The sequence below is a fragment of the Aotus nancymaae genome, unplaced genomic scaffold (assembly GCF_030222135.1).
Source record: "Aotus nancymaae isolate 86718 unplaced genomic scaffold, 86718_ANA_hifiasm-v0.15.2.pri h1tg000033l, whole genome shotgun sequence".
Lineage (NCBI taxonomy): Eukaryota > Metazoa > Chordata > Mammalia > Primates > Aotidae > Aotus > Aotus nancymaae.
The window spans coordinates 5,872,809-5,885,452 of NW_026988447.1; the positions used below are offsets into that span (position 1 = coordinate 5,872,809).

General features: G+C 31.0%; 1 protein-coding gene across 5 annotated transcripts in view; it reads left to right on the top strand.

Moving 5' to 3' along the window:
- FSTL5 (follistatin like 5) overlaps positions 1-12,644 on the top strand; it is an 832,703-nt gene that overhangs the window by 738,553 nt on the left and 81,506 nt on the right. For all 5 annotated transcript variants that reach the window (XM_021666691.2, XM_064383772.1, XM_064383775.1 and 2 more), the window contains one exon: positions 1,007-1,156. In XM_021666691.2, coding sequence (XP_021522366.2) covers positions 1,007-1,156 — 150 coding nt within the window. The remainder of the gene's footprint in view (positions 1-1,006; positions 1,157-12,644) is intronic.

Consider the following 12,644-nt stretch of genomic DNA (forward strand, 5'->3'; position numbering starts at 1 on the left):
TCTAAATTAGCTTAGGGATAATAACTGGATATACAAATAAATGAAATTAGACATTAGCTGTTAATTATCAGACAAAAATTCAAATGAAATACTGGAATAATTGTTTATCATTTTATTGTTATTATATAAACAACTGTTTCTTATTGCACATATATTTTATGTATATTTTAAGCAGTATCTCTCATTAGTGGTTTTTCTAACCATAACAGAACAGTTAATAAAAGAAAACCTAAAAACACTTACTACATTTTTACTTATGCTGTGACTCCCAGCATAAATCATAAGGTCTTGCGTATCTCTTCCATAATCATTTTTTGACAATGTGAAGGAAAAGATGAAAGAGAGGAGTTATTTTGGCCTCATTTATTGTTATCTAACACAAAGTGTGGAATCTTCAACCAGAAGGCAGTTCTAGGGTAAGGAAGCAGAATAAAAGCTTTGGGAATATTGAAAGATTTTATAAAATTTGACCTTGATTGAAAAACAAAATAACCATTGTGAATAACTACCTTATAATTTATCTAAGCTTCTGATTTACTACAAATTAAAAGACCCCTGCAATCATATCCAGAGGATTATATGACACTTGATAAAACTATAAATTTGCCATGGGGACAGCCACCAATGTTCTGAAAAACTCTGAATATACTTTAATGTGACCTTTATTCTGTTAAGAAACTTGAGACTGGAAAAATTTGGGGAAAAACATTGAACTTTTTGAAATTGCTGAGTTATAACCAAGTAGGAAAAACTGTGAGAACTACATTTTACTAGAAAAATAAGTAATTAAGAACATAAAATTTATTTTAAAGGAATCTCATTTACATTGCTTTCTATACATGTTTAATGAACTGAAATATGTTCTATTAATTAAACTTTATGTATATATATTTAACATTTGATGCTGAAACTAGTAAAGTATGAAACATTAATTTTAGCCATGATATTGTCATGCATGTGTTATAATTGAAGATATAAATTTCATTTTCTCTTTCCTAAATTACAGGATGAAGTCTGTCCCAAAGCTGAGGGAGATGAAGTTCAGAGGTGTGTGTGGGCATCAGCTGTTAATGTCAAAGACAAGTTCATTTATGTTACACAGCCAACTTTGGACAGAGTCCTTATTGTTGATGTGCAGTCCCAAAAAGTTGTTCAGGTATGAATAATTACTACTTTTGAAAAACTAAATCTCTAAAAAAGATTTATATTAATGCAGTAATCTTTAACTTGATTGTCACTGATAATGTGTTTCCTTACTTGAATAACTATAAAATTTATGGATTTTCTGCAAACTCTTCTCTCATTCTGTTCCTTAAGCCTAATGGATTCAGTAGATTATTTAATTTTTTATTTTCAAAAATTAGATCCATGAACACATCATAATATTAACAGCCTAGCTCCACATAAATCTATCTTTCAGCTGCTTATTCTATCTAGAGCAAGCAAGGCACAGTCAGAGCAGGCAAAGGCCAATTAAGACATTCCTGCTTATGACTCAAGAACCAGAACTGAGGCCTTTTTATTTTATTATTAACAAAGACCAAGACAATCATAGCCTTCACTAGATCACAGTAACCTAGCAGAATTGCTAGATAGGAGTAAAATAAGTAATATGTAAATAGGTTAGAGATAGAGAAAGCGATCTCTAATAAATCTTGTCATGGTCATGCTTTCACAATTCTCTGAATTCGTACTTGAAGTTTGAGCCACTAACTGTTGCAGCCCAGGCTCTTTACCTGAAATCAGTTGCACAACAACCAAGGTGAAGGGCAAGGTTGGTGTCTAGTCAGTATGGGTTTAGAGTCTAGTCCTTAATTAATTTCATCTTTTGCTTCTCGGCTCAGAGGAAATTAAGTTAAATAGCTTTATGAGATATGTATAATCTGTTAAATGGGAATATTAAATATATGTATCTTATGAAGTTATTTTAAGGATTAGATGAATGATGCATGTAAAGCATTTATAGTAGAACTTGGCATATGCAAGTGCTATATGCCTGTTTCCTATCAAAATTTTTAGGGAAACTGGACCCAAAACATTCCTCACATTTACAGAGAATGTTTTGAGTCATTATTGGTTTGAAATTTACCCTCTAATTTTGATTTCTGTCTAGAACTACAAAAAGTGTTAAGAAGTTCAAAGAGTGTTAAGTAGTCAAAGTAGGACTACCCATTCTAAAAGTCAGTAACTACTTCACATGAATCCATCCATCTATCCATCCATCCGTCTGTCCATCCATCTGTCCATCTGTCCATCAGTCCCTTCATCCCTTGATCCATCCATCCATTTATGTGCCCATCTAGCATTTCATCCATGTATTCTGTATTTATTTAATGATTGCTTGTTATGTGTTTCTTATTTCACAAATACAAAAATGAAAAATATTTTTGCTAAGAAGTTCTGGCACTTCCAAGTTTACAAATTGACAGTAAGTAACTGGCCTAATGGTTCAATTTCTAATATGAGAATGAGCACTACAATCATGAGTAAAAGGATGAATAGCTATTATAATAGAACACCCTAAGGCCCTGAGGGTAACACATTTATTATGAATATACAGTCTAATGGTCTGATATTTAATGTGAGAAAAAAATTGTATATTTTATTTCTTTTGTTTCTGATTTTTGAGACTGTTGGATTTTAACTAGGTTGGCTTTTTATTTCAGCCACAACATAGGCCAACACAAATTACAAGCATTCAGTTTGGGATTATCAAAACTCCTTATTGGCAGATTAAAATTATAAATGTATTTCTGAAATAATCAGGCTGATTTTTAAATTGAGTTTTCAACTAGAGAACTACACTCACTGAATATAAATTATCTACTTGATGTTCAAAAGTGGAAAAGCTAACATCACTTATTATTCATATAATTCCACTGTCAAATAAGGGTGACACATTTAAAATTAACAGAAAATATTAATAATAAAATGTTCAAATGCTATGATAATAATTGCATAAACTGTATTTTTTTCAAAATGCCTATCATTACTATAAAATACTAGGGAAATTTAAAAGACTTCACAAAATACTAAAGCAGATAATAATAATATTGTGATACAATCATGATTGTGGAGATTTTTCAGCTTAGTATCTAACACATTTTTCTAAGTTGATAAATTGGGGCCAGTCCAAATGGGTTCTTCTTATGATCATGTTATTATAATAATTATTATTTGCATTAATCCTTCTAAATATTACCTATTTGGAGGAAATCATTATGTAGATTTCTATTACCACATATAACCATTGGCTGGTTTTGAACATTATATAAACAGATATATATGATATTCCCTTTCTGAATCTGGCTGTGTTTTACATTATGATTGCAAAATCATTTTGTTTGTAGCTGTTGCTAGTGTAATTATTTTATTGGTGTGGAGAAACATATTACAAATGATTCTTATAGTTTGTGGATTCTATATTTGCAGTTACCTTCCTACTTGCTTAAATTTATTCATAACCATGTCATTTCATGGTAATTTGTGGGCATACCTAGGTGTGGCAAAAATTTTTAGTACTAAGTATACACATTCCTAGCTGAATTTGAACAGAAGATATTCTGACTTCTTATTTTAACTTTCATACTCTAAATGAATGTCCTTTTCATGCTCAATTTAGCACGTTTTAAAAAGAATTGGTGCTTTTGACAATTTTGCTGTTTAAAATGGCCTCCACACATAGTGTTGAAGTGCTGTCTAGAGTTCCAAATACACGAAGGTTGTGATGCACCTAATGGTAAGCTTTGTTCAGGCATGAGTAGTAATGTTGTTGGCCATGAGTTCCATCTTCCTCAATCAATGATGTTTATTAAATAAGTTGTCTTTAGACAGATACATACATATAACAAGGTTATGAATTGATTGATTGATTGATTAAAATAACATGAACAAAAGCTCAAGATAACATAACTCTTCATTTCCTTTAGGAAATCAGTATTCAGTAATTTGGCGTTAGTGATGATTTATAGAGAAACTGTCATAAATAATTATAATTTACTATATGTGAGTACTAGATTTATATTTATCCATTCCACTGCTAACAGACATTTAAAGTGTATTTAAATTTGTACTATGGTGAATAGTATGACTTGCTACAATTTTGTGCACTTTATTTTTGTGTGTAAAAATATACAATTCTTTGGGTATATACGTATATATGAGTTAAAATGTGAGACCAAATATTACATGTGAGTTTATGTGAGTGTATACATGTTAAGCTATCCAAGGTGCATACTTTTCCAAGTGATTATATTTTATTTCATTTCCAAAAATAGCATAAGTGACTATCAGTAGTGAATTTCTATAAATTCCTGCTAAATTTTTAACTAATATCATATTTAATCTACTGATAAAATTAGGGAGATGTGAAATGTTTACACAATTGATACTTTTTCTATAGTTCTACACTGATGATCATTTTGTTTGTTATAATTTTGTTTTCAACTTTTATAATAGTATTTCTTGAATAGATTATTAAAATTGAACAGAGCCAAAATATATCTTCTAAAAATTAAAATTAATTATTAAAATTAAAATTGCTATGTATACATTAAATAATAGTTTAAATAAAAGAGATTGATTAAATAAGAGATAGACCTGAATTACAAATAATGTAGTAATTCAAATAATGCAGTGTATTGCAGAAAAGAGAATGAGAATATAAATGAGAAATTAAGATATAAAGACAAGACTAATATATGTGTAATAATATTTCCTAAAATAGATAATAGAAAAGTAAAAAGTTAATATTTAGGTCCAAATAAGTAATAATTGCATAAAGCATAATAAACTATAATAATTTATATAACATAAAAAAATATAGAACCACTTACGTCAAGTCTCAGATTCAGGAAGACAATGAAACTCATATGAAAAAAAATGTATATATACTTTAAAAAGGCAGTAATTTATCTGCCTTTTTAATATCTTCCTTTTGCTTTCTGGTTGTGTTACTTCAAAAGGGAAGATCTTAAAAAGGCAGATAAATTACTGAGATAGTAGCAAATTCTCAGTAGAAATAATGAACACCAAAATAAAGTAAAATATTACCAAAAGACTAAGTGGAAATTAAAAAAAAATACTTATAAAACTAGGGCATCATTTGTTTATTGTGTCAGATACACAAAAACACAGACTTTATTACCAATGTAAATGGAAACAACATGGAAACAAATTGTTTATTTCAGGAATCAAAAAAATTAGCTGTAAATTTGATCTGATAGTGAGCAAGGAAATTGGTAAACATATGATCAATTAAAATATTAACTGTTGGCAACAACAAAGACAGGAGCAGCTTGCACACAGAATGCAGGAGCCAGGGTGAGCAAAAAGAGCCTGTCCTTTATTTTTCGGTATCTATTCTTTGGTTGTTGATTGACACTTCTGATTACAGAGCTATAGACAGAGGTGGGTGAACATTGTTGTTACACCTTGTGCATTGTTGCAAGCTCCTCTTCCTCTGGCAAAAGTGACTTCCAGGAAATTTAAAGGGCTAATGTTCTTTTATAATCTTCTTTCATTTTTCTCTAGTTTTTTTTAGAACCAGGCATTAAATACGAGTTTATTTAAAAACAACTGCATATAGGAGAAAAAATAGAATGTGACGAATTGGTAAACTGAGCCTAGAGAAAGGCTCAGAAAAACACCTAAGAAGACTTTAAGATTACATTAGGTTGAACCTTGGCATGGAGATAGCCTACAATAATTAATAAAAGCAAAAATTGCAATTAAAAAAACGCAAACTCAAGGAAGACGAAGAATCTATCACAATCATTAGATCTGAATGCCTAGTCTTAAAAAAAAAGAAAGTCACAATGCATAGAAAGAAACAGGAAAGTATGGTTATTTAAAAAAACAGAAATGAATCAATAGAATGTATTGCTGAAAAAGACCGGAGGCAGATTTTAAAGACATAAAACAACTATCTTAAAGATGCTCAAAGCACTAAAGATATAAAGGAAGTTGAGGAAATAATGTACAAACAAAATGAAAATATTAGTAAAGAATTTAAAAAACTTAAAAAATTTGAAAGTTGAAAAGTGCAATAATTGAAATGAAAAATTTACTAGAGGTATTCCAAAGTAGACTTCAGCAGACAGAAAAATCAACAAACTTGAAGATAGGACAATGGAATCATTGAGTCTGAGGACCAGAAGGAAAAACAGTTGAAGAGAGTGATCCAAGTCTAAGGGACTTATGAGACTTAGTCAAGAGTACTAACATAAACACTGTGGCAGTCCCAGAAGGATAAGAAAGAGAGACATGGCCAAGAGAATATGTGGGGAAATAATGACTAAAAACTTTCCAAATTGATGAAAAACATGAATATAAACATCCATGAAGATCAACGAAGTCCCAGTAAAATAAACAATAGTGACCAACATCAAGACACGTTAGAATTATACTTCCAAAAGTCAGAGTCAAAGAAAGAATCATGAAAGCAGTAAGAGGGAAGGAACTCAATACATGTTGCGTATCCTCAATAAGATTTTTAATAGATTTATTACTAGAAACTATGGAGGCCAGATGGCGTGGATCAATATATTCAAAGTACTACAACCCCTCCCTGCAAAAAAAAAGTCAATAAAGAATCCTATATTCAACAAAAATTATCCTTCAAAAGTGATGTAGAAATTAAGACATTGCCAGATACACAATATTTGAGTTTGTTTGTTATAATTAGACTTGTCCTGTAAGAAATGTTCAAGGTAGTCCTGCAAAGTAAATTAAACAAACAAATGAACAAACAAAAACACTAGACAGGCCAGGCGCGGTGGCTCATGCCTGTAATTCCAGCACTTTGAGAGACAGAGGCAGGTGGATCATGAGGTCAGGAGATTGAGACCATCCTGCCCAACACAGTGAAACCTTGTCTCTACTAAAAATACAAAAGTTAGCTGTGCATGGTGTCATGCACCTGTAGTCCCAGCTACTTAGGAAGCTGAGGCAGGAGAATCATTTGAACCTGAGAGACGGAGGTTGAGGTTGCAGTGTGCTGAGATTGTGCCACTGCACTCCAGCCTGGGTGACAGAGTAAGACTTTGTATCAAAAAAAAAAGAAAAAAGAAAAAACAAAACCAAAAAACCCTAGACAGTAACTTGAAGTCATATGAAAAATAAAGGTCTTTATAAATGAAAATACACAAAAAATCATGAAAGCTAATTTGATTATAACAAAATTTTATAACTTCGCTTTTTGTCTCTTACTTGATATGAGATTAATGCATAAATATTATTAGTCTAAAACTATCATTATTGTAACTTTGATTTGCAAAACCCTCTTGTTTTCCACATAGTTTAAAAAAATTATGAATTTATAAGAATTATTTGTTTATGTATTTTGGTGCATCATGTACAAAAATGTAATTTTGTAACATAAACAACTGAAAGGGATCAGGATGGAGCTGTTAAAGGAGCAGAGTCTTGTATGTTATTGAAGTTTAGCTACTATAGACCTGCTATAACTTGGTATATTAAATGTAATCCCCACGCTAACCACAAAGACAATAGCTGCAGAATATAGACAAAAGAAAATGAGAAGTTTAAACATTTCATTACAAAAAATTAACTAAACATAAATAAAAACAATAATGCGGGAAATGAGAGGTAAAATCAATGAGACATATAGAAGACAAATAACAAGATAACAAATGTTAAGTGCCTTCTTGTCACTAATTAATTTAAATATAAATTGCTTAAATTATTTAATCAAAAGACAGAGATTGACAGAATGGATTAAAAAAAGATGATCAAACTATATGCTGTCTACAAGAGGCTCACTTTAGGTATAATCACACTAGAAGTTTGAAAGTTAAGGGAAGGCCGGGCGCGGTGGTTCACGCCTGTAATCCCAGCACTTAGGGAGGCCAAGCCGGGTGGATCATGAGGTCAAGAGATCGAGACCATCCTGGTCAACATGGTGAAACCCCGTCTCTATAAAAAATACGAAAAAAAAAATAATTAGCTGAGCATGGTGGTGCGTGCCTGTAATCCCAGCTACTCAGGAGGCTGAGGCAGGAGAATTGCCTGAACCCAGGAGGTGGAGGTTGCGGTGAGCCAAGATCGCGCCATTGCACTCCAGCCTGGGTAACAAGGACGAAACTCCATCTCAAAAAAAAAAAAAAAGAAAAAAAGAAAGAAAAAAGAAAAAGAAAAGAAAAAGAAAAAAAGAAGAAGAAGAAAAAAGAAAGTTAAGGGATTAAAAAGGGTAGTACAAGGGTCTGGTATGTTGGCTCACACCTCTAATATCAGCACTTTGGGAGGTCAGAACAGGGGCATTGCATGACCCCAGGAGTTCAAGATCAACCTGGACAACATATACAAATATGTCTGTATATGTGTATATATATATGTATATATGTATATATATGTGTGTGTATATGTATATATAATATACATATATATGTGTGTGTGTATATATGTGTATATGTGTATATATAATATACATATATGTGTGTGTATATATATGTGTATATATATACACATATACACACATTTGGTGGGTGTGATGACACACACTGTAATCCCACATTCTTGGGAAGCTGAGTGAGGTGAGAGTATCACTTGAACCTGAAAGTCAAAGCTGCAGTGAGCTTTGATTGTACCACTGCACTCCAGCCAGGGTGACAGAGTGAGACTCTGTCTCAAAAAAAAAAAATTGTAGAAACAAAAAGGGAGATAATTTATTAATGCAAAATTAAATACAGAAAACAGATTAAAAAATTATAAACGTGTATACTTAATACCAAATTATCGAAAGGTACGAAGCAGAAGCTGACAGAATTAGAAAGAGAAATAGAGAGTTCTATAATGATAATTGAAATAATCAACACCCCACTGTCAATAATTGATAGAAATACCAGACACAAGATAATAAAGGGAGTAGAGGACTTATCACAATAAACCAACAGATCTACCAGATATATACAGAATACTCTAACCAATGACAACAGCATATACTATATATTTTTCTCTCAAGTACTCATGGAATGTTTTCCAGGATAGACCATATGTTAGGCCAGAAATTAAGTCTCAATAGATTTTAAAAGTTAGATATAATAAAAATTATCTTATCTAAGCATAATGGTGTAAAATTAGAAGTCCATAATAAAAGCAAAATTGGAAACTTTTTTTAAATTGTGGAAATTAAAACAACCTTAAACAACCAATCAAAAAAAAAGTTATGAGGAAAATTAGAAAATACTTAGAAGCAAATGAAAATAAAAGCACAACAGACCAACACTTATGGGACACTGGAAAACAGTGCTGAAGGAAGCGAGGGGAGCGGAATTTAGAATGATAAATACTTACATTTAAAACAATCAAGACATATCCTCAAATCAACAACCTATCTTTACAACTTAAAAAACTGAAAGAAAACTAAATTCAGAGCTAGCAGAAGGAAAGAACTGATAAATATTAGAAAAGAGATAAAATAGAGAATAGAGGAAACCATTGAAACCAAAACTTAATTCTTTAAAAAGACCAAGAAAATTGACAAAAATGTTAGCTAATGGGATAAGAAAAAAAGAGATTTTAATTAATAAAATCAGAAATGAAAGTGGGGATATTACTATTATACCAATGCTATAGAAATACAAAGTATTATAAGAAAGTATCATGAAAAATTGTATGTTGTCAAATTGGATAACCTAGATAAAATGTACTAATTTAGGGACACACAAAATGCAGTGAGACTAAATTATAATAAAATAGAAAAAATAAATATACTTACAATTACTAAGAAAATTGAATCAGTAATCAAAAACATTCCAATAAAAGCCCTAAACCTGATGAGAACTAACACCAATATTTCTCAAACCTTACTAAAAAAATTGAAGAGGAGTAAATTCTGCCTAACCATTTCTATGAAGCGAGCATTGCCATAATACCAAAACCAGACAAAAACACTGCAGGAAAACACACCTACAGCCCAAGATGCCTTATGAACATTGATGTAAAAATACGCAACTAAATATTAGCAAACCAAGTTCAGCAGCACATAACTGCATCATATCCATACCCATGACTAAGTAGGATTTATTCCTGGAATGCAAGGATAATTCAACATACAAAGATAGATCATTGTAATAAACCACCTTAACAAAATGAAAGAGAATAATTACATGACCATCTCAATCGATGTAAAAAAGCATGTGATAACATTTAGCACTCTTTAATGATAAAAATATGCAAGAAACTAGGAATGGGAAGAAACTACTACAACATACAAAACCCAGGTGGGAAGAACCCAATGATAAAAGACTTAGCTTCTCCTCTAAGATCAGGAAAAAGACAAGGATGCTCACTTTTGCTACTTGTACTTAACATTGTACTGGGCTTCTAGCCAGAACAATTAGGCTAGAAAGATAAAAGCTTTCCAAATTAAAAAGAAAGAAGATAATGATTTGCAGATGGCACAATCTTACATGTAGAAAATCCTAAAAATTAAACCAAAAAATTATTAGAACTAATGAGTGAATTTAATAAAGTATCAGAACAGAAAGGAATGTGCATGAATCTGTTGCATTTCTATACACTACCAATAAACAAATTGCAAAGAGAATTATGGAAACAGTTTAACTTATAGTAACATAATAAAGATTAAATACACAGGGATTAAGAGAGAAGGTGAAAGATATACAAGGAAAATTACAAAATATTTCTGAAATAAATTAAAGGAGATATATAAATGGGAAAACATCTCATGTTCATGAATTGAAAGACTAGATATTGTTAGGATGTCAGTACTACCCAAAGCAATCTACAGATTCAGTAAAATTCTTATCAAAATCCCTAAGGCATTTTTCTTTTCAGAAATAGAGAAGTCCATGCTAAAATTCAAGAATCTTAAGGTACCCTAAATGCAAATGTAATCTTGAAAAAGAAGAACAAAGCTGGAGGACTCTCATTTTTTTATGTCAAAACTAATTGCAACGTCTACAATAAGTAAAACTGTGTAGTACTAGCATAAAGACAGACATACAGAATAATGGAATAGAATATAAAGTCCATAAATAAACATATATAGTCAAATTCTCTTTGAAAAGGGTTCCAAGGCCATTCAGTGGAGCAATGGCAGTCCTTCTATAAGTGATGCTGGGATATTGGATATCCACATGCAAAAGAAGAAGTTGAAACCTTACCTAACACCATAAATTACAACTAACACAAAATTGATAAAAGAACTGAATTTCAGATGTAAAACTAAAACTGTTAGAAGAGAGAGCAAAAGCTTCATAATACTGGATTTGGCAAGGATGTCTTGGACGTGACAACAAAGGTACAAGCAACCAAAGAAAAATGACATAAATTGAACTTCATAAAATTGTTTAAAAAATTCCTCATTCAAAGATAATATTAACAGAGTGAAAAGTAAAAGGCCAACCCACGGAACAGAAGAAGATGTATGTAGGTAATATATCTGATAAGAGGTTACTATCCCATATATGTAGAGAACTACTAAAGCTCAACCAAAAAAATAATTAAAACTGGATTCAGAAGTGGGCAAAGAACTTCAATAGACATTTTTTCCAAACATGTTATACATATGCATATAAAAAGATGTTCAATAAGTGTATAAATATGCATATAAGATGTTCAATATCAGTAATCGTTAGGGAAATGTAAGCCAAAACTACAATGGGATGTCATGTCATATCTATTAGGATGGCTACTATCAAACAAAAAATAACTTTTGGCAAGTGGGTGGAGACATTGAAATCCTTGTGCATTATTGGTGGGAATATAAAATTTAGGAGCTACTTTGAAAAGCAGTTTGGTGGTTTTTATAAAATTAAAAATAGAATTATCACGTGGAAATAACTCAAGTGTCAGTTGACAGATGAATAGATAAAATATGCTTTATAAATAGAATGGAACATTATGCAGCCTTAAAAGGGAAAGAAATTCTGAAATATGCTACATTGTTGTAATCTGAGGACATTATGCTAAGTGAAATAAGGCAGTCATAATAAGACAAAAACTGTTTGATTCCATTTAGATGAGGTAATTAGAGTAGTCAGAAAAATACAGACTGAAAGTAGAATCGTAATTTCCAGGGCAAGGAAGAGGCAGAATTGAAGAATTATTGTTTAATGACTATAGAGTTTCAATTTTACAAGGAAAAGAATTATGGAGATTCGTGGTAGTGATGGTTGCACAGAATTATGAATATATTTCAGTACACTTAAAAATTGTTAAGATGGTAAATTTCATGTTAAATATATCTACCAAAATATAAAAAAAAAATGAAAAAAGACTAATGAAGTAAGTGAATCTGGGAATTTCGGCAAATAACAAGGACAAAAATCACAATTAATACTATCAGAATTGCATGAAAGAAGAAATATACACACAGTCTTACAGAGAATAAAATCAACTAAGAAAATATTGTTAAAATCTTGCTGGTAAAATTTAAAAAGACTATGAGAGGCCAAATTAAAGAGGAAATATAAGTTAATGACATGAAACCCAAGAAGAAATCAAGAAAAAATAATTTTATGACTGACCAAATGAACTGGTTTATGAATACTGAAACAAAAAACGATTCTCTTGTTAATGTAAAAATGTGTATCTTCATTAACTAGGCAGTTGATCGCCTGTTTTTTCTCTCTACATGCTCTGGGAATAAGAGGACATTC